General features: G+C 37.9%; 2 protein-coding genes across 2 annotated transcripts in view; one reads left to right on the top strand and one right to left on the bottom strand.

Moving 5' to 3' along the window:
• The first annotated feature begins 12,164 nt into the window (after nucleotides 1–12,164).
• Nucleotides 12,165–14,890, top strand: SNORC (secondary ossification center associated regulator of chondrocyte maturation). The gene is made up of 2 exons (XM_015813729.1): nucleotides 12,165–12,484; nucleotides 14,781–14,890. Exons 1-2 carry the CDS (start codon nucleotides 12,280–12,282, stop codon nucleotides 14,888–14,890), a joined length of 315 nt encoding a protein of 104 aa, XP_015669215.1. The 5' UTR covers nucleotides 12,165–12,279.
• Nucleotides 14,891–18,503: 3,613 nt separating this feature from the next.
• Nucleotides 18,504–22,178, bottom strand: part of NGEF (neuronal guanine nucleotide exchange factor) — a 31,739-nt gene continuing 28,064 nt past the window's right edge. Inside the window, exons 10-12 of the mRNA XM_029283690.1 lie at nucleotides 20,727–20,806; nucleotides 20,195–20,299; nucleotides 18,504–19,666 (exon numbers count right to left, since the gene is read on the bottom strand). Coding sequence (XP_029139523.1) covers nucleotides 19,494–19,666; nucleotides 20,195–20,299; nucleotides 20,727–20,806 — 358 coding nt within the window. The 3' untranslated portion in view covers nucleotides 18,504–19,493. The remainder of the gene's footprint in view (nucleotides 19,667–20,194; nucleotides 20,300–20,726; nucleotides 20,807–22,178) is intronic.

Here is a 22,178-nt window from a genome sequence, read left to right as displayed (position 1 = left end):
TTACCTTGCTGAAAAAGGGAATAATGCTGCAGATCACCAATGTTCAGATGATGGCATTGTAGGATGTGCTATGGCTTTTGCTGCTACTGTTTATTTACTTTGTTTATATATATGGATATTTAGCAGATTCTTAATGCCTGTCAGTTGGGAAGCAAGATACCTAGATGATTATAGATAAGCATTTAATATACAGTTCCTTATCAATGCTTTTGCAATATTTTTTTATTTTATAAGCCACTTTGAGTTTGTGCCAATATACCAAATAAGTTTATATCTTACCTTTTTAAATATCAGTTCACCAAACTAACATACATAGAGCAGTGGCAGCCTATGTTAGGCTAACTGTTGTCTTTCTCTCTGGTGCCAAGTAATAAGAAACATCTTTTCACATTTTTCCAGTTATGGTCAGGTGTGAATAAAAGTGAGTATTTGCCAAAGGAACAAATATGGCAGTTAGACATGTGGAAAAATTTTGACTGAAACTTTGTGAGTTCAAAACAGACTGTTTTGAGCATTTTGGAAGTGTTTCAAACCCAAAGCACTTCCAAAATGCTTGAAACAGTAGTTTTATATATGAAATGGAAAAGTCCGTAGTTTCATGTGCAAATAATTTGAATCAAAACAGTTTGAGTGACCCATGTGGCAGAGAGGATCTTATGCCTTGGATTTCAGACTGACTACAGAAAAACAATGAAGTTTTTCCTTGCAAAATTACCAAGCTTTTATATACATACTGATATAAATTATGACTCAGCAAGTAGTAATTTAAATTCATTTTAAGGTAATTCAAGTAGTGATTTTATTATTTGGCTATTTGTACTGTGTAGTTGGCTATTGAACTGGGGCTGACATGCAAAATTTGCAAAGGAAAGAAATATAATTGTAATATATTTAATAATATAAGCAAAGATATAAAAACTAAAATGGAACTCTTATAACACAAAAGCATTGGTCTTTGATAGGAATAAATAGAAAATGAAACATTTATTTAAAAACTACCATTGTGCCTCTGTATAGAAATTTACAACAACTCGCTTTTCAAAATTGAATTCTATAAACTGAAGTTAGATCAAGGATGTGTATTGTTTCTTAAAATAGTTTTTCACATTTTTATCAAAAATAAAAGCTCACCAGAATGAAACGTAAGTTATTTGAACAATGCATACTTTTTCCAGTAAATTGAGCTAAACAAAAGTCATTCACTGCAGTTTGAATGTAAAGTTGCTGCAAATAATTTCAAGTGCCTAACTGATCTTAGCTGATTTTCTAAGCGCTCATGTAAATAAGTATCCTGAAGCAATTTTCTTCCTAATGAATATTTGATTTCTACCTCTAATTTATTCAAAAATACTTTCTGATATATATTTGAACATAAGGATTCTGGCTTTTCAAGGCATTGAACATGGAAGATTCAAATATGCCCTCATTTATATTATTCTTTCAGGTTAAAGAAATGTGGTCATCCCTTAGCAAACAGGAAAAAGTCTTTTACAAAATGTCTGGAATTTAAATCAGAGGATGGTTAATAAACATGGATATGATATCTGAGATATATTTTAAACTCAATCAAGAATTAGTGGATTATGTTGAATTCAGAACTTCTAACATCTGTTACTTTAAACATTATGTGATTGGCATCCTTCTGTTTTGCACTCTCACACCCTATGCAAACAAATGCCTATTTTAAGTATAGAACTGTTTAATGAATAGGGTTATTCATTGCTATCCTAAACTTAAAATATGTAGCCCAGTTATTGGAAGCCTAGTGCAGCCCTTGGGGTTTTGCAGTTAACTTCCCATTAATGTGTGCCTTACTCTGTTGGGAGAGGATTGAGTTTCCAAGGGCCAACTGTCAGAATTTGGGGGTGGAGAAATAAGACAAAATTGTTAGAAGGTGAAACTGCCTTCTGGTTTAAACCAGTTAATCAGCCAGTCTGCATGCGTAAATGAGGCTGTAGAGTATTTGCCATTCTGCTTATGTATATTTCTACATGTGTAGAGATTTGAGAACTGACTGGACAAGGTTTTGATTTAGCTTCAGAAAATTGCTTCCTGATTAAGGTTTTAGAGAGTTTGAGCATTTCCAGAAGCATCTCACTTTTTGAAGAGGCAATGCCCCATACCAAGACATCTCACCTCATCCTACTGACACTGTCTGGAGTCCTGATCTCTTTTGTAAAAACTGGTAAGTTGAATTTCTTCTTTCTGGCCAACATTATAGTTCAAATAGCATTTTTCTCTTTCCCTGTGCATTCCCAGGATTCTAAATTTCTTTTCCATAAAGGCAGTATATGGATAACTAACATCTTATAATAATGAAAACTAGGATGAGACTAAAATTTACTTTATGAGAGTAAAGTTGTGTAACTAGTTTCAGTTTGGTCAGCTGGAACATAATTCAGCTTTAAACCCTTGAAGAGGCTGGAACTTCTTAAATCTTTATTGATAGAGTTAACTCTGGTGTGTTCAGAAAAAATCATCATATAAACATGGGACATGGTTTTGGCTATAGAATTTTACACTGGGAATTATTCCATTTTTAATGGACGTTTTTAATTCTGTATCTGAAGATGAGAGTGAACGCTTGTTGAAACATAAAAAAAACTCCACAGTTGTTGGAGTAAGATGTATGAGCCATATGCAAGTTTCTATGACATTCTTGGGGGTTTTATCTCCATATGGTTAACAGAAAGAATTATGAATTGATGATAGCAAATGTATTTCAAGATGCTTAGTTTGAATAATAGATTGCAGAACTGATTTGTGGAAGGGTTAATTTCTCCAATTTGCTCAGTACTATGAAAGTCATAATTCAAATATCGGTGAGATTCAGTATTATAAAAATATATAGAAACACATATTATTATAAAAAGCATTAGTGTGGAAGGTGTGTGTGTGTGTGTGTGTGTTCATGTGTTCATTGTTCCTGGAAAATAAATGCAAAATAGAATATACATTCAGATCTTAGCCATGAACCAATACAACTGCTGAAAGCATTGAGGATATGTAAAATTTTCCTCCAAACAAAATGAATAGTTCAGAGAAATAATATTCCTCCAAGAAAAGTGAATAGTTCAGTACTCTTTTAGTACTCATTCTGTCCCTTGTCTCCCATTTGAAGTACATAGTTCTCAGAGATTTCAGACAAAAATACGTTCTTGCACTGATGTTTGAGATTTTTTACTTGGATTATTTGGGAGGAATCTTTAAATAAAAGAATATGCATTGTACCACTGACCCATAGTCCCTTGCCGCTTATTGTGTCTAGAGACGAATTTTGATGCAGACTCTGATGTCAAGGTTCTCAGTCCAGTGCAAAAAATATAGGCTGTGCTGATATTTCTGGAAATAAATGTTATTTCAATTACAAGTACAAGTGGGAGAAGAATATGGAAATGGAAGAGGTTTCAGAATATCATAGTAAATATATATTAAGAGATGTATCTTTTTTCTATCATTTGGATTCAAAGCTCGGCAGATGTTAAGCTGCTCAGTTTTTATTCAGCATTGTACATTTGTCTTAAAACTTGAACTGTTTCCTATTAAACAACAAAAAAGACTATTCTCTATTTTTCACATATGTTAAATACACAAAAACTCATTTCTGTAAAATTATGACATCATTTTTTAAACCAACAAAGTTTGCAAAATATTTCTTAAATATTTGATAATGATAGCATGAATGGAATGGAATGGAATAAATGGAAGCCAGTTTGGTATAGTAGTTAAGGCATCGAGCTAGAAACCACCTTAGGCATAAACCTAGTTGTGTAACAGGCCAGTCACTTTCTCTCAGCTCTTGGAAGGAGGCAATGGTAAATCACTTTTGAAAAACCTTGCCAAGAAAACTGCAGGGACTTGCCCAGGCAGTTTCTAAAAACTGGACACAAAGCAGAAGAAAAAAATGAATGAGGATGTTTTATTTTCGATGTAATAAAATTTTAGAAGACGTTCAAGAAGAAAGATTTTTTTTTTCAGTGAAGGAAAGGCACCCTGATTCACTCTCAACTCCCGCTAGAGGAAAATAATCATGAATTTTCTTCACAACAATATAGACATGGTTTGCCATTGTCTTCATTCAGGATGCTTTTTAACTAACTGACAGTCTTTATATTTACTGGTGGTCTTTTGTCCAAGTATAAGTTGATTTTGGAAAAGATAAGCAACGAATCAGCGAACACTTAGAGGCAAACAAAGTCATAACCAAAAGCCAACGTGAGTTTGTCAAAAACAGATCATGCCAGACAAATCTTATTGTATTCTTTGACCAGGTGACAAAATTAGTGGACTAGAGGAATGCTGTGGATATAAGGCATTTGATAAGGTAGACCACAACCTACTACTTGATAAGATAGAAAAATGTGGATTAGACAGCATCACCACCAGATGGATTCGTAGCTGGCTGACTGGCTGTACTCCGCGTGTGGCCCTCAATGGATCTGCATCTATATGGAGGGAAGTGTGTAGTGGGTGCCCCAGGCCTCTATTCTGGGCCCAATGCTCTTCAACATCTTCATCAATGGTTTGGATGAGGGGATAGATGGGGATCTCATCAAATTTGCAGACGACACCAGGAATAGCTAATACTCCAGAAGATAGGCTTAAGATAAAGAAGGATCTTGACAGACTTGAACATTGGGCATTATCTAACAAAACGAAATTCAATGGTGAAAAAAGTAAGGTTCTATATTTAGGCAAGAAAAACCAAATGCACAGGTACAGTATGGGTGGTACCTTGCTCAATAGTAGTAACTGTGAGAGGGATCTCGGAGTCCTAATAGACAATCACTTAAATATGAGCCAGCAGTTTGCTGCAGCTGCCAAAAAAGCCAACACAGTGCTAGATTGCATTAACAGAGGGATAGAAGAAAGTTCACATGAAGTATTAATATCACTTTATAATGCCTTGGTAAGGCCATACTTGGAATACTATATCCAGTTTTGGTCACCACGATGTAAAAAAGATGTTGAGATTCTAGAAAGTGTACAGAGAAGAGCAACAAAGATGATTAGGGGACTGGAGGATAAAACATACAAAGAACAGTTGCTGGAATTGGGTATGTCTAGTTTAATGAAGAGGACGAGGGGTGACATGATAGCTATGTTCCAATATCTCAGGGGTTGCCACAAAGAAGAGGGAGTCAAGCTATTTTCCCAAAAAAGCGCCTGAAGGCAGGACAAGAAGCAATGGATGGAAACTAATCAAAGAGATAAGCAACCTAGAACTAAGGAGAAATTTCCTGACAGAACAATTAATCCGTGGAACAACCTGCCTCCAGAAGTTGTGAATGCTCCAACACTGGAAGTTTTTAAGAGACTGGACAATCATTTGTCTGAAATGGTATAGGGTCTCCTACCAGAGCGGGGGGTTGGACTAGATGACCTCCAAGATCCCTTCCAACTCTATTAAATTATTAAGTTTTTTCTTAGCTTCTAAATCCAATCAAGATCAACCAGGAGTTGGAAATTTGTAATCAAAGATTTCTTGTGAAATTGTATGCTGAAATATGTGTAACAGATCTTAAAATTATCTAAGAAAAAACATAAAGCTAATCTGGCAAGTGTTGCTTTTTATAAAACTGGGTTAATTCTGGCAAGCAACTGCATTGTTTTCAAGATACTTATGCTGATCACTTTATGATCTGCCCTACAATTTTTCCTGCACGCTGTAAATTTTAATAGTGCATACAAGATTTCACAGCCAAATGGAAAATCCTTCTATTTGTAGAGGAATAAATTATGTGCCTAGTTTTTCTGTTTTATTTTGTTCATGCAGCATTTGAATATAGTTATGTATGCATTTACCAACTGTCTGTTTTTAACTAATTTCAATTCATGTGTACTTGTGACTGAAGCGTGCAACCTCACAAGTGCACATCTGCATGGAATTCTGAACAACGATCAACAATAACCAGTTTAATTAGGTTATGTAGTATGCATTATGAAGATTACTTTTTGCCCATTGTGTTTTGATTTTTTGAAATGAATTTTTCCAGCTTGCTTCTGGGGGGGGGGCAAGGGGGAATGCTTCAAGCTCAAACAGAATGATGAAAAGGGTAGCGCCAGCATGGGCAGTATAGACCGACTTCTTGTAAACAAGTTTTGTTTAACATTCAGCCTCTACCGATCCAGGACAGAGAACTGCACCACAGTCTTCCCTTGTGCCTCTGAAGAAGGGCTTCATTCATCCACACACTGGCCACACGCCCATGGTGGCTACCTGGATCCAGACAGTCCACTGTTGATTTCCAAAAGCATTTTGGTCCCTGCTTTTCTGTGTTGATTGCTCGGCTTTCTGAAGCAGAGTCATCCAAGCTGAGCAAGGAGATAGTCCAGCCAGCCCCGAAGAAGACATGGAAGCAGTTGAGTCAAATGTCTGCGCAGTTTTTTCCTTGCTCAGTCACAATTGTATAAAGAGAACGCAAATAATAAAATAATACTTGAATTATCCACTTTCCTGGCTAATAAAGGCTAGCTTGAAGTAAACTGGCTTGGTGCTGCCTAAAAATAAGTGAGCTTAATGTGTGCAGAGAGTTGTATTCTTGATTCTGAGAAGACACAACCCCAAATCCCATTGTGCCCTTCTAAGCAAAAGCTCACTGTTGATATTTTGTATGTTTAAGTTCAGCTGACCTATTTTTTTTCTCCAAAACCAATAGACCTTTTTCCTAACTTACCATAGCCACTTTTTTCCCTGTATCAATAAATCTGAAGAAAGCTAAAAGTAATTCAAGGTACTCTGCATTAAAACAATATTGCTGTGATGGTTACTTCAAATTCCTGCCTAACGCTCAACTAAGGAGACAATCCTATATCAGAATTTATTGCTTATTTGTCATATTTGGAATGTTTAGTGGGATGGAGATGACCAAATCTGTATCATAAATTTCATAGCTGCCAATATTTCAAACTCAGAAAGGACCTGGTAATTTCAAGGTGCTTTGCATAGCACAACAAAATTGTTTTGTTCCTGTCTTTCCATCCAGATTCCTGTCTCTCTCAGATTCTAATGAGATCATCTATTTGGGCTGGGTTTTGTTTAGGGTTTTGTTTGGTTTTTGTGCTCTCCAGTTATTATTGACTCTTGGTGACTGCCTGGACAAGTCCATGCCATTTTCTTGGTAAACTTTTCAAAAACAGTTCTGCCCTTTCCTCCTTTTGAGGACAGAGAGAAAAAAAATGTCCCAAGGTTGTGCCTCAAGCAGGATTAGAACTCATAGCCTTCCAGTTGTTAATCCAGCTGCTTTAACCGGTACACCAAACTAGCTTTCAACTTTGTGCAGGTCTAATCAAACAAGACATTCAGATGATAGTTTCTTATGTTCTTTCTTTAAAGTTTGCACTTTGAAGTGTAGCTTTTACCGTCCAATTCTGCAAATATTTCAAGGGCCATGTATCAATTTTGATTAAGTGGGTAGAGCAGATAATAAGGAAAGTTAGCACACTGACCCTTGTTTCTTTGCTTAGAAGTAAGCAAGAAGATTAATTTTAAAAAAAACCTCTTTGTCAGCGTATGCACTAGGTGGACTGGAGTATATTCCTAGGCTAGCATGTATATACAGTAATTCCAAATTCAGTAAAAAAAAAATTACACAATGGCCAACCACAAACACTCTCTATCCCACCTTGTTCAATAAAACCATTCTCAGAAGCAAGCTTTTGTATGAAATGTTTGACTAAATTATTGTTTACCTAATGTAATCTTACATGTGACTATTCCAATCTGAATTCTATTAGGCTTCTTCCTAAGTAAGAAAGTAATAAAATTGCAGCTTTATTAAGCAGCAAAGGAAGAATTCCCTCACTTCTATCTCTCTCTCCCCAATAATGATCATTGGCTCACAATATAGAAACAAACTGCCATATGGAAAAACATACTTATAATTTGTGCTTCATGTTGCATGCATCAACATAGCTAGGCTTTTGCACATGTGAAGTTGTTCTGGTCTGCTCTGCATTATTTAAGCAAATAATAAACTTCTGAGGTCCTAGGAAAGGAATCTCCTGCCCTAAAGGAGATTCAAAAGGAATCTCCTGCCCTAAAATATGGGAGGTGGGTCAAGGGTTGTAAATGATTACAGTTACTATTTTATCACTTTTACAATTACATGACTGCATTTGCCCTTAAGTGTAATAGGAAGACCCCTAAGCAATGTATAAAGTATGTTATAAAAATTTCAAAGCAAAACAAAATGAAATGAAAAACATTCATTAGAACAGAATTGCTGGCATAGTCAGTGGCAGAGGCATGGGAAGACCAACATCAGAAGGTAGCTTTTTAAAACGTGTCTAAAATATGCCAAATTGGAACTTGGTACACTGCACAGGATAGGTACACAGGGCCACAATTCCTTCATATTACTTCCAAGTGGCCATTCATAGGCAGTGGCACAGAGAAACAGATCTTTCCTGACCATCAAACGTACTCCAGTGACTAGTGTACCTGGAAGGTCTGCATAATTTTAAAGAAATCTTTTTGGCATGTCCATATATCTCTGTAAATTCAGGCTGGCCAGGGCAAAGTCCTGCATACAGGCCATCTTGCTAAGATAGATCAAAGTACTTCCATGTGGCTTTCAGAGGGGGGGGGGAAACCTTCTTTCCCAAAAGTCCTAAAAAAATAGGATAATGATTTGGCCTCCCTCCCTCCCTCCCTCCCTCCTTCCTTCCTTCCTTCCTTCTTGTTTGGTGCAATTCTGTTGATCGACTAACATAACCTTTTGGAAGGATCAGTTTGTCCATATAAATGGGCACCCACACACAGATTGCTGCTCTCTGCTTTGTTCATGTTCCTTGGCTACTCCTGCAGTCCTTTGGTCTGGGACTTATTTTTACACATGTTTTGTTACACGATTAGGTAGTTCTTAAGGGTGGTTCCAGTTTTCAGCTGGGTGTGATATTTCCAGTGCTTCAACAGGGCCCTGTAGAATGTCTCCAGTTCTTGCTAGGGCCTCTGTTTCAAGCTACCTAACAAAATGAGCTTTGATTCCTGCCTTCTGGGTCTACTCGTATATAAACATAAATGGCATTTCAGTTTCTCCAGAGATGCTTAGGGGAAAAATGAATTGCAGCATCAAAGGAAATGTAATTTTCTTGGAATCTCACCTCATAATTGCAAAGGGGGAGGAGACTCTGCCCCCAGTCTTCCCTAGTTCCAGCACTTTGTCATCTGCCTTGATTGTCCTGGCAGTTGAAGCTGCTGTTTCCAAGGCAAGCTCCTATTGCAAAGAAGGGAGAGAATGTGAAGGCAGATGTTTCATTAAGCCCACCGCTATACTCAGTGCTTACTCTCTCCGTGAGCAAGCTAGTTTTGCTTTGTGTTTTTTTTCTAATGAGCTTTTTCAAATTGTATATTATCAACAAGCAGAGGCTTCTGGGGGTGGGGGCGTGCAAATCAAATCAGACTAAATATTATATATCTAATCTAGCAAAGGATAAAGCTCCATGAGCTTTTGCATGGTGATACATCAGATTTCTTAAATTCTTTGGAGAATTGAAGCAGCATTGAACAAGAACTGGACACATGGGGGGGAAAAACCCCAGTCATAAAAAATTTGTGTCACCATCTCTTTGGTTTCATTTGAGATCTCCAAGAAGGCAAAGATCAGACATGCCTGATTAGCACAGCCAATATAGAAACACCAGGAATAAGGGTTTGTGTTCAGAAACCTTGCAGGAAAAATTAATTCCCACTGCAATTGTCTGAATTGAGATTGAAGTTGTTATCTACGATGCCCATTCCTGAAAAATGTTGTTTCTTCTTATGTCAACTGTCCACAGCCTGATACCCTCCAAAATGTTTGATTCTAGTTCCCAGCCAGAAGGGCTAATATAAGCATTGCCTTTTGTCTTTCATCGTGCAAAACACAATAAAAACAATGTTTAGCCTCAAAATAGAAGTAGTCCTTTAGTTATGGCCACATTCCAGCTGCTAGCCACCTGAATTTTGATCACGTAACCACAGGGATGCTGCAATGCTCATAAGTGTGAGGACAGTTGAAAGTCACTTTTTTCAGTGCCGTTGTAACTGAACTGTTGCTAAATGCTAAATGAATTGAGGACTACCTATGTATTGAAGGATTTTAACAGGGCTAGGGAGAGATCCAGATTCAAAGGGCAATATGTGATGAAGAGTGCTCAGAGATGTGCTTGTGGTGCCTGTTAGGAACATCTTATAGTAACTCTGGCTTTTCCTGAGCTTGTGCTGATGCCTTCCACAGCTTACACAGATCCCAGCAAAAAAGATATTTTATTTAAGGGGTTCCCAGAAGTGTTCAATGCTATAAATTGCATTTTGCCCATTGAATCTGCCTCTCTACAGCGCTCTCTTTCCCTATCTTCCCAGGGCAATCATTGCATTGTTCCTTAAATACTTTTTTCCCCCAGCATATACATCAATTTCATTTGTAACTGGGAATATCATTTTCCCTGCCATGTATATGTCATGTAATCAGTTGTTACTTGTAATGAAGCTATGCAAAACCTTATGTGTCTATTTGATGCTTTTTTCTTAGAAACCTAGATACCTCAGGAGGATAGCCAGTAGTAGAGTGTCTAGCAAACTGCGTAAAAAGCTAACATACTCAAGCAACAAATGTTACATACCCATAGCCATAATATCTTTGAGCTTTTATATATATTTCTTTTAAAAATTTAAATTTACAGGCCTCTTTTTAGGTGTTCTTAATCATTTCAGTATAAGAATTATGCTCAGATTTGCTATTAAATGCAGCATGTGCTCACACAAAAAAGAAAAAAAATATTTCCTTAATGTGATGCCTATTTTCATCACCCCTTTGTTTGTTGGGATGGGGAAGATATTTTCAAAATTATTTGACTCAGATGCCTTCGTCTGATCTGACATATACATTTGATGGCTTCCAGTTTACACATCTTTGGTTTTCTTCCACTCCTATCTAAAATTTTACCTAAATGCAGTTGTGGCTTTTAAAAATTACCCTGGTTGCACTCCTTTTGAGACAGACAAGCAAGTTTGAGAAGGTCTACATTTTGGGGGGCTTGTGCATGCCAAACAGAACAATGACCAGAATTCACTCCTCTTCTGCTTGGGCAAACCAAAATGAAGCAAAGAAGAAAACCTGGAATTTTCTCCCACTCTAAAAAGTTAAGAAATTATCCTTCCTATTTTAAAAAAAGAGTTTAAAAATTGATTTTTTTCATTATTGCTTTTCAATTAACAAAGCTGTCTTTAGATTACTATTTAATTATTAAAAATAAATATATGTTTGCTAACTCTAATCTCCTGAAATAGCCCACACGCAGAGGTGGGATTCAGTCAGTTTGCACCAGTTCGGCAGAACCGGTAGCTAATTTTTTGTTGCCCAGGCCCAGAACGGACTTCCGGAAGCGGCATCCACACAGAGAACCGGTGGTTCACATATTTGAATCCCACGACTGCCCACACGCGATATAAAATTAAAATAAAACAAAAATATATGAAAATTTAAAGGACATAAAAATTCCAGAAAATATAATCGGATTGTTCAAAAGTCCATTTCAAATCAAGCAGATTTGAGCACCAGCCACGTTTTCCCCTTCAAAACAATCTTTTTAGGTATCTGTCTGTCTGTCTAATACAGGGGTCCTCAACCTTGGCAAGTTTAAGACTTGTGGACTTCAATTCCCAGAATTCCTCAGCTGGCTGAGGAATTCTGGGAGTTGAAGTCCACAAGTCTTAAACTTGCCAAGGTTGAGGACCCCTGGTCTAATATATCTATCATCTATCTAGCCTTCTGCAGACCCTTGTATGACCTTGTATAGGTGCAAATAGCTTTCAGGAAACAAATGGTGACTAAGGGCCCAGGACAGAGATTGGCAATAGAGAGCCGAGCTTTCAAAAAAGAGCGTTAGCTGCAGCTACTGAGTTACTTAGAGCCTTTCAGACTTTAACCAGCAGAGGGCAGTGCTTTCTATTTTTTGCAGCAGGTTCCTATTGGAAGATGTTTTTAAAGTACAACACTACTGATTGTGGCTTAGAGTTAGACTAATGACAGGCAGAGCAAATTTTCTGGCTTTTTTTTTTTTGTAATCCAGGGAAAACATCACCAGGAGATTCCTCCCATGGGCCTTTTTCTGCAGCTGTGTTACTAGGCTGCTAAAGGAGAGGCCTACCTTATGAAAGTATTCTTATAGAGAAGACCTTATTCCTTTGGAGAAATTCAGAAAAACTGCCTATCCGCTTTCTCTGCTTGTTGATGCTTAACTGTACTGGCAATTTAAGCACAGGTTTTGGCCTGCTCTGGATTGCCAAAAGACTAAATGGCTTGTATGTTTTTCCCAGCAGAATACTCACAAGGACCTATCCCAACTTTGTGGAATGATCCACCAGAGCTGCAGTCAGGTGGAGGTCCTTTAGAAACCACCCCTCCTGCCCGCGTCTCAGAGTCTACAGGATTCCCATCATATACATCTGATTATGAACTAGAGGACACAACCCATCTCCACCATCTGGATAATGACAATGGTATCCGTGCTTGGCAGCGGGGCTGATTATTGGGAGGGTTCTAGTGACATCTTGTCAGGCCTTCTAATGAAGGGTTGCAGAACTTACAGGTCTCCCTCAGGCCACGTGCCCATCAAAGAAAGAATGAAACTATGTGTTATTGTTGAGTGGGTTCTGAATATACACATAGCACTTTTCTTTTCCACTGATTGGCTACATAAAGAGGCCTGGCTGTCTATATCAATCCCATGGGAGCTTTTAGGATCATTTTTGTTCCTCTATTACAATTAAATTTACAGTAGTTTAAGGGAAAGGGTTAAAGGGGGCAAACTGTTTCCGGGCATTTCTGTACTAGGTATAATTAGTCCATTGCATGTAACTTTTAGTTGGTGGGATGCAGGAAACAATATGTTTGTCTGCAACCCAGTCTTAAGACATCCTAGCTTGCATAGGACAATGGAACCAGACCTAGGCTAAAGCTGGACTTTAGTTGTGCTTGTGGAATTCTGGCCAGAGGGCACCCAAACTAGTTGTGTGTCCTTCCCATCAGCAAGGAGTGCTGCTTGTGGCAAATGTGCACCTGATACCCTAGTAGGCACGTGCAAAACTTGAGAAGTTTGGGAATAGAAAGTTCTGAAGAACAAGAGAGTTTTCTTGCTCAGACTATGCTGCCTCTCCTCTAGACCAGGCTGTTTAGTGGTCAGTTGTTAATTTTCCAGGAGTAAATTCTTCAGACTAAAAGTGATGAAAGTTATTCTGAACATGGTGTTCTGGACAAAGCAAGTCTTTGAGGGATCACCCCCCAGAATATAACCTTCATAGGAAAATTAGACGAGACGTTTAAAGAATAAAAGGCAGTACATAAATCAGTGCCTGGAAACAGGGAATACAATATCAGAAAGATAGGGAGGTATAGTGGATTAGTGCTATACTGTTCACCGATGCTAATTTGAAGGAGAAAAGTTGATTATGCATGGGGGTGTGTATAGCATCTGAGCACATCTCCATAAGTCCTATGTGTCTAACAAAAGTTATTATTAACAACTGCAATACAATTTCCATTCGAATCTCAGCTCATCTCTGTTCTGAATAGTTGGAAGCAGGCATAACTGTATTTTGATATTTTACTCCCTTTCTCTTACCTTCTGCCTTTATTATACTTACAACTTATTATTTTTCTGTGTTTTAAATAATGCTGCCCAGCACAGTAAATAATAATAGTGAATAGTATACTATGTGTACATAAATGTATGCCCATTGTATATAAATGTACAGCAAAATTAATGTATCCCAGTACGGATCAACAAATATAGAATACAATCCTATATTTTGACTTGCTTTTTAAAATTCATTATCATAAATTGCAATGTATTTAGTTCTAATCATAATAAGTAGCCATGGGAAATTGAAAACAGGAGGCTATCACATTTAATACAAACTAGGCTTGTGCCATCCAGATCATAATAATTTGGCTCTGCTCACGAATTTCAGCTCTACTCTTGCTATGACTCACTGGTTCAGCTTTAAGCAAACACACATACGCACACACCCCAAAGGTTATCCAATTATCTTTATTTTTCATATTTCATCTATATACCAATTTTATGTTATTTCATCTCTAGTTTAATATTGCAAAAATTAAATTTTGCCAGTTTGAATTCAAGGAGTTAGAAGGCAACAGTTGAATTGGAGTATAACATGTATATTTTTAAATAATAAAACATCTGAATATTTGCAGTTATCTTGGCATGATGGAAAAGTGGCTTGCTATTGTAATCTTCTGTAATATCCTCCCAACTTTGTGATCTATTTTAAAGTACTGGCCTTCTCAGATGATGTCTGCAGAGGGGATCAAAAGGATGATCTCTTTTTTAATATACATCATGTGCATCCTTTACATAGGAAGCAATGATTTCCTATCTTTGACAGTAGCTGATTAGCTTTTCAGCTCTACTGAGGATTACCTGGTGGTGACCCAGGATTGGGAGTGCAACATAGCCTGGAGCTTTCTATTCCCACTACTGTACTCTTAAGCAATATAAAAAATGGCGGGGAAGAGCCATAGCTCTTTACCCCCATCCTTAAATGTAGCTATCAGCCACTCATTTAGCAAATATGGTAGAAGCACTATAGATTCAATGTAGTTGAGCAATTGTGGGGGTATTGTATTCTCTTCCAGCAACTGCAGTTTTAGGCATAATCTACTAAATTATTTATTTTGGTCTTTGTATCTCATTTTTAACTAATTTACTATTGCATTGTTTATTGTATATGCCAAACCCAAGTACTCTTCTGTTCTCTTTCATCTCATCTGCAGGGTCTCTGGGTCCCGGGGCTATCGGTGCCATAGTGATTGCTGCTCTGCTGGGCACGTCTGTGATTGTGGCCTTGATTGTTATCACTCTACGAAAATGTTCTGCTTCCTAAAATTAATAAAAAGTGTTTTCCTCCCCAAGTATACTCTTTTCGAATCTTCCCCCCTTCCTCCATGCTTGCATATTTTGGGAGAGAATAGGAAGAACAAAGATATGCCTGCATTTCAGAGGGCAATCTGTCCTCAAGCCACCTTGGATCACAGCCACGGTGCTTCTTCGCTTTCAGACAAAAGGCCTTGAAAATGCAGAGTCTAATGCAGGGGTAGTTAACCTTGGCTCTTTTATGACTCGTGGACTTCAACTCCCAGAATTCCTGAGCCAGCTAAGCTGGCTCAGGAATTCTGGGAGTTGAAGTCCACGAGTCATAAAATAGCCAAGGTTGACTACCCCTGGTCTAATGATTGCAGAGTTGGATGTTGGGTGGGAGGTACAGCTAGACCAGTGGTTCTCAACCTTTTTAATGCCGCGACCCCCAACCGGTCGTAAGTCGAGGACTAAACCGGTCGTAAGTCGAGGACTACCCAACCGGTCGTAAGTCGAGGATTTTCCCTGCCCAGGAGCGCTGCGCATGCGTGGTTCCGCCCCCTGCGCCGGCCAAGGCGTAGCTGGCAAGCGGCAGAGACGGAGCAGGCCGACCACCAGCTGGCCCAGCTCAAGGGAGGTAAGGCACCCGCCGGAAAAGGGGAAAAAAATGGCGGACAGCCTTGCTTGGCGACCCCTGTGAAATGGTCGATCGACCCCAAATGGGGTCGCGACCCATAGGTTGAGAACCGCTGAGCTAGACTGACCGAGAAGCTGCTACGAGCATCGAGTTCCTGACAAGAAGATGCTTGCACTACCAAATATCATGAAGCACGTGCATTACTGAAAGGCCACCTTACATTCATGCATGCATTTAAAGGCACATATTAAAACTGACTACGAAGGCTTAATTGCTATAGCAAAAATAAAACCATAACCAGCAGCTTAGTTTTTGATTCCTGAAATACTAGTGCTGGGGAGTAAGATCATCAGTTCTGTATTTATTTTCAGATGGCCTGATTTTATATACTGTTCTGTTATAATTAAACAAGCCTTTCCCCCCCTAAATACTATGTTTGCCCTGGCTTTTTTTTTTAAAGCAGCCAAGTTTAGTTTTGTTAACATTGGATATTATTTTGGGGAGAGATGAGAAACACTAAGGTTAAAAAAAAGTATACAAACTTTTCCTTTGATTGTGTAGAACAGCATCATCATTTATTGCATACTCTTATGAACATGCACTTCTATCTATTTGACTAATAATGTGTGACAGAGTGGTGCAACTACTATAAACATCAGTGTGAAACTCTACTCACATCTCTCAAAGCTTTTGTGCAGTTGTGTTACATATTTAGATTTAAAAAGGAGGTTGAAACTTTCCAATGGTAGATTTGGCAGATTACCTTCTTAAACTGTATACTGCAGTGGTCTTCAAACTTGGTCCTTTTATGACCTGTGGACTTCAACTCCCAGAATTCCTCAGCCAGCATGCTGGCTGAGGAATTCTGGGAGTTGAAGTCCACAAGTCATAAAAGGACCAAGTTTGAAGACCCCTAGAATACTGTGTATCACATCATATAACCTAAAGTGAGCTCTTCTTTAGATTTACAAAGAGTTTTCTCTGCCAGGACTTATCCATGCTTCTTTAGACATTGGAATACCTTCTCAGAGTATTCAGTCTTAAATTGTTCTTAAAGTATATTGATTTGGATAGGAATTGTTGGGCTCCCAATTTTCCCCAGTTCTAGCTTGATGAATTGTCATGGATTCTGGGATTTACAGCTGAACATCCAGAGAATGATAGGTTCCTCATTCCTTCTCTAAAATATTAATATATCACAGATATTAATATATCTCATATTTATTAATATATAACAAGAAGCCTTTGAAAGATGGCCTTTTTCTACTGCTTACAGGATTCTTCACAAACCTGACCCTTACTAATGTCTGTGTGGCTAAACTTCCATAAAGTCCAGCTAACATTACCAGGTCATCCTTTTATAAAGACATACTTGCTCAACTTATTATAGGAAGTGATTTGCACATTGCTACAATTTTTAGGTAATATTTTCATGTTTTTATACAATCTTATCTACTTTTTTATTATTTTGCAAGTAAATTACTCAAAGGCACAACAATGGTACAAGCAAAACGTGATTGGTATTAGATTACCATTGTGAGATGAGAATGGACGCTTTCCCTCCAAAACTCAGCCACATTGGTGTTTTTAGACATGTATCAGTATGGCTCAAGAAAAAAAAATCTTAATGCAATTTGGAAAACTCTAATTTCAGTAGCAATGAAACACTAGGATCATATTTTAATAATACTGGCCACAACTACATTGCCTAAGAACATATGAGTGAAGTTTTTTCCTAATATAAAGATTACAAAAGTTTTCACATATTCACGCTCTATCCCCTCAAGCTGAAAAGTCTTACTTCTGGAAATTGGTGTTACTGATAATGATAGAACAGAATCATTTAGACCAGGGGTAGTCAACCTTGGCTCTTTTATGACTCGTGGACTTCAACTCCCAGAATTCCTGAGCCAGCTTAGCTGGCTCAGGAATTCTGGGAATTGAAGTCCACGAGTCATAAAAGAGCCAAGGTTGACTACCCCTGATTTAGACCAATGGCCTTTCATATTATACAACAGTACAACAGTCTCTCATTTTGGGGCAAATTAACACTTTTATATTTGTGCCTTGTAGAAAGGGCATTTAATAAATTATTTTGGGAGTATATAAATAAATGCTTCTTGATAATTGCTTCTGTAACGTTTTTAATATGCAAAATGTTTTACAACCTTTTAATCTAATAGGCTCGGGCCCATAGCTGACCCTGTGGCTTTTCCAAAGTTAGAAGGATCTTGATGCTTTTCATGGCTCTCTATTAAATGCTGAGACATCTCTTGTTCTTTTGGCTCAAGGCTTTCCTGTACACGTGTTTAAAGTACAGACTTCATGCACTTTGCTAAGGGTGCACAACAAATGAGTAAAATCACATTTCTATTACTTTGATACAATTTTGGAGACATTTAATACAAACATCCACCTTTTGTCTCGGGCCTGCTGAATTTTTTTGCATGAGCATTGGCTGTTATGGATGTACAACCACAGAACAAAGGAGCAAAAGTCAGAACTTTACTGTTCTGACTCTGAATGAGTTACTGATGCTTACCATATGTAGCACCCATGTGGAATGTTATGAATAGCTTATTTGGCTGTGAAAACATGTTCTCTGCTTTTCTTTTACTTCTTTTTCAACATATGCAAATGCTTCAGTGTATACAAGAGGCTCAAGCAGAGAAATCTCTTCAAGGGATATTATCTCAAATATTGCAATCTCCTATACAGTTTAGTGCAGCATTTGCTTAGGACAAAACCCTTAATACAGTGGTCCCCAACTTTTGTGGCTTGGTGGCTCGGCTGGGGGCGGGGAGAGGGGAACTGGGCCATATGAGTGGCGAGCCGGTGCATGCGCATGCACGCAGCTAGACTTGCACAAGCGGAAGGCTGGCATGCGTGTGCACGATTGCCTGCTGGTCCATCACTCATACAAGTTGAACTGCATGCCAGCTGCTCATGTGACCCAATTCCAAATAGGCCATGGCCTGGTAGTGAGCCTCAGCCCAGAGGTTGGGGATCCCTGTCTTAATATACTCCCCATTCTGGCACTAACTCCAAACACAACTATACTCTGTCTGGTTGCCAGTGGTACGTGTATGAGATAACTAACTTTGGATAAGTAAGTGCAGTTAGTGATTGTTTAGACAGGGAATAATATTTCTTATAAAACAGAATAATTGATTCCGTATCGTCCCTGAATAATGTGGTTTGGCATACATCATTGAGAAGCGTAGACTACACAGATCAAAAAAATAGAAGGATGATAATCTGAGTTCCCAATTGGGCCACTGCAACCAACTGACTCTTATTTTAGAAAATATACTTTGCATGCTTCAATATTACCGTCTAGAACTTGGAAGTTCATAACCAAGACACCCAGGTAAATAAATATTGTAGTGCATTTTAACTACACAACATTGCACTTCCTGATCATTTTGTTACCTCCACCTTTTTTCCAAAACACAAGAAGAAACTAGTTTATCACATGAGCAGTTCAAACTCAGTTCCTAGGAGAAACTTCCTGAGTATAGAAATATGGAAGTTGACAATTTATAGTATAAGCTTTCAAAGTAGTATTGTCTACAACTTCATTATCTTTTCATAAGAAAATCAAATGCTGCACTTTTTTGTACCATTGGATAAGATGCTAAAGAACCAAATTGCTGGATTTACGGACTTTGACATAATTTTCCCAGTTGCTCAAGTGATTAGTTTCCTCATCATGCAGCATTAATAAATTTACAATCTTCAGAGTATGCAGTACATTAGGAAAGACATTTACAGCTTCTACATCTGTACAGGTGAATGACAGCCTCTCTTCTTTTCAGTCTGTCTTCAGAAAGATTATCCAGCTTGTAATAAGAATGCAAGGAAGCCCAATAGTTCATAGGTGAAAGGATCTGCTTGCCAAGAGATGATTCATGTGCATTCTCTCAAGCACTACATTTCATTGTCTCAGCCTCTGCCATAAATAGCTTCTGAAAAACAGACGACTAAGCAATGATCATTGTCTATTCCTGCTGCCCATCTTCCTCCGCTGACTGTCATCAGTTTTGTGCACTCGGAAACATTCCTTTAAATTTTGAGATCGAATCTTGGCATTCATAATCTCTTCACCCATAGAACTGGGGAACCAACCTCTTTCTTGATCATGCAAACGTTCCCCAAATATCCAGCCTAGAGTAAAAGAAAAGATAGCGATGGTGGAAAAAATGTACTAATAGAGATCAAATTAATATTGGCTTAATAATTCAATATGCAGAAAGTATTTTTTAATTAGAATGTATTGTGATATTGATTATACCATCTTAAGTCTGAAGCAGATGTTACAACTAAAGGAAATGTAAAGATACAGCTTTATTGGCACTGAAATACCTTAATATTATTGCAGTTTTAAATAAGAGTATGAAAAATTCATAGTCAATTCCTTGGGCCACAGCCTGCTACTGCTGGAATGCTCAAATATACTCCAGTCTCCCAACCTTAATGATGCAGATAAAATAGTGTTCCATTGTAATGGAACTGGTACATGACTCTGCATAAGTCTTTTTAATTTTTTTATTAGTTTATATTATAAAATACAAAAGTACAAAAACAAATAGTAGGAAAAAAGGAGGGGAAAGGGAAGAGTGTAGAAAAGAAGGGAAAAAGAAAGAAAAGGCGTTGACTTCCAACACGACTCTGCGTAAGTGTTGTTGATCTTACCATCATCTGTCTTTTCCAGAATGTTGAGGACATCAGCCAATTCCAATGAAAGTTCATCTGGTTGCTGGGCCACGTAAGGATGGACACATTGTACTTGAGGGCAATCTGTTAAAGGAAAGGAAATTAATTTAGCTTGCTAATCATTTATGAGAAGGAACTGCATGGGTATTTTTAATAGAATTAGGAGCTAATGAAATCCTGGTTTATATGAAAAACTTGCTGCAAAATATAGTATGCGGGAATCTCTCTCAATGTTTCCAGAAGTTGCCACTGACTCCTTCCCAGAGAACGACTGATCCAGAATCAACCAGCTGGCTTTGTGCCTAAGGGATGACTAAAACTCAGTGTCTCCCGGTTTCTAGCCTGTTGCCTTAACCATTACACCCAACTGGCTTTCCCAATTAATAATACCCATCCTGATTTAAAGTCTAGAAGAACTGACGTTGCTAAAACCCAATAAAAGAAGAAACGTATAGCATACTTTTCAAACCTGTTCGGATAGCAAACCTGTCATGCCTTCTCTTTCACTTACCCATAAGTCTGGATGTGAAGGAAACAAACTTTGTTCGTCGATTTGGAGCCAGCAAAATCATCCAGCGTTTCATTTCACTTCTATGTGAGATATACAGGAAGAAATCACAGCAATCAGAGTTTTCCATGTGCTTTTAGAATGGTTAGAAATCATGCAACTCTTACAATTAATTGTTCCTGCCAATTGTTTCTGCACATTATTTCTTCTGTTTAGATAAAATATATTTTATTCCATCTATGGAGGAATCAGAAAGTTGATAACGCTTCTTTTCTATAAGTCCAGTGACCATAAGATATACAAGAATGCATTTACTCTATTGTTATTAATCTCCTTCATTTAAAATAATATTTTCTTGCTGCATATAATGCATTAGGTCTTCATCTTAATACTGAATCCTTCAGCATATGTAAATATATATGTAAATCTATAGGCACTTTATCACTCCCTTTGTCATGCCATGCATCTGCAAAATGACTGATCTGCAGTTATGTATTTAAAAGATATATATGGCCACCCATCTTAAGGAACTCTGGGTGGCTCACAACAACCAACAATTTGTTAGGATGCCTTGCAGAATGTAATGCAATAAGCGTTGGTGCAAATCTACTACAGTCTCTAGCCTGAATTTATATGGCTTGGATGGAAATACTGTAAATACTAACTAAAGTAGGAATAAAATAAAACAGAACAATAAAATGCAAGTACTTGGATGCTAATGGTTTCAGTACTTAAAACTAATCTGTACATAAAACAACAAGGTTTAAAGAAGAACATACTCAATTATATAAAGAGTTCTACAGAATTGCATAAACAGTCATAATCATGTTTATGAGACTAAATCTATAGGCTGTCCAAACCTCTCATAATATGTTCCATCTGCCTTTTGAAGCAGACATCAGCAAATGAAATGGTCAAATTAGCCTGGGGAAAAAATAATCCATGTGCTTTATCAGCCTCCAAAACCCCCGATTTACTGTCAGCATTGAAATTTGTTTTGGATATGACTTATTTGCCAAAAATCTGAAATAAAGAATTGCAATATTGCCTAGTAACATATAAATGATGACTTTAAGATGGGCTTAATTCCACAAAAGATTTTTGTCCAGATTTAAACACCTCAGAAGAAAATCTGGCTGTCTCATTATTCTGTAAGGGTATGGATGGATGGATGGATGTGAAAGTTGGACCATAAGAAAGGCTGAGCGACAAAGAATTGAGGCCTTTGAACTATGGTGCTGGAGAAGACTCCTGTGAGTCCCTTGGACTGCAAGGCATTCAAACCGGTCAGTCCTAGAAGAGATCAACCCCGACTGCTCTTTAGAAGGCCAGATCCTGAAGTTGAAACTCAAATACTTTGGCCACCTAATGAGAAGGAAGGACTCACTGGAGAAGGGCCTAATGCTGGGAAAGATTGAGGGCAATAGAAGAAGGGGACGACAGAGAATGAGGTGG

Source organism: Protobothrops mucrosquamatus, unplaced genomic scaffold (genome assembly GCF_001527695.2).
Source record: "Protobothrops mucrosquamatus isolate PMUCROS unplaced genomic scaffold, P.Mucros_1.0 scaffold183, whole genome shotgun sequence".
NCBI classification, from domain to species: Eukaryota; Metazoa; Chordata; class Lepidosauria; order Squamata; family Viperidae; genus Protobothrops; species Protobothrops mucrosquamatus.
The sequence above is the reverse complement of the archived record's forward strand: the minus strand, read 5'-3'. Positions and strand labels throughout refer to the sequence as shown.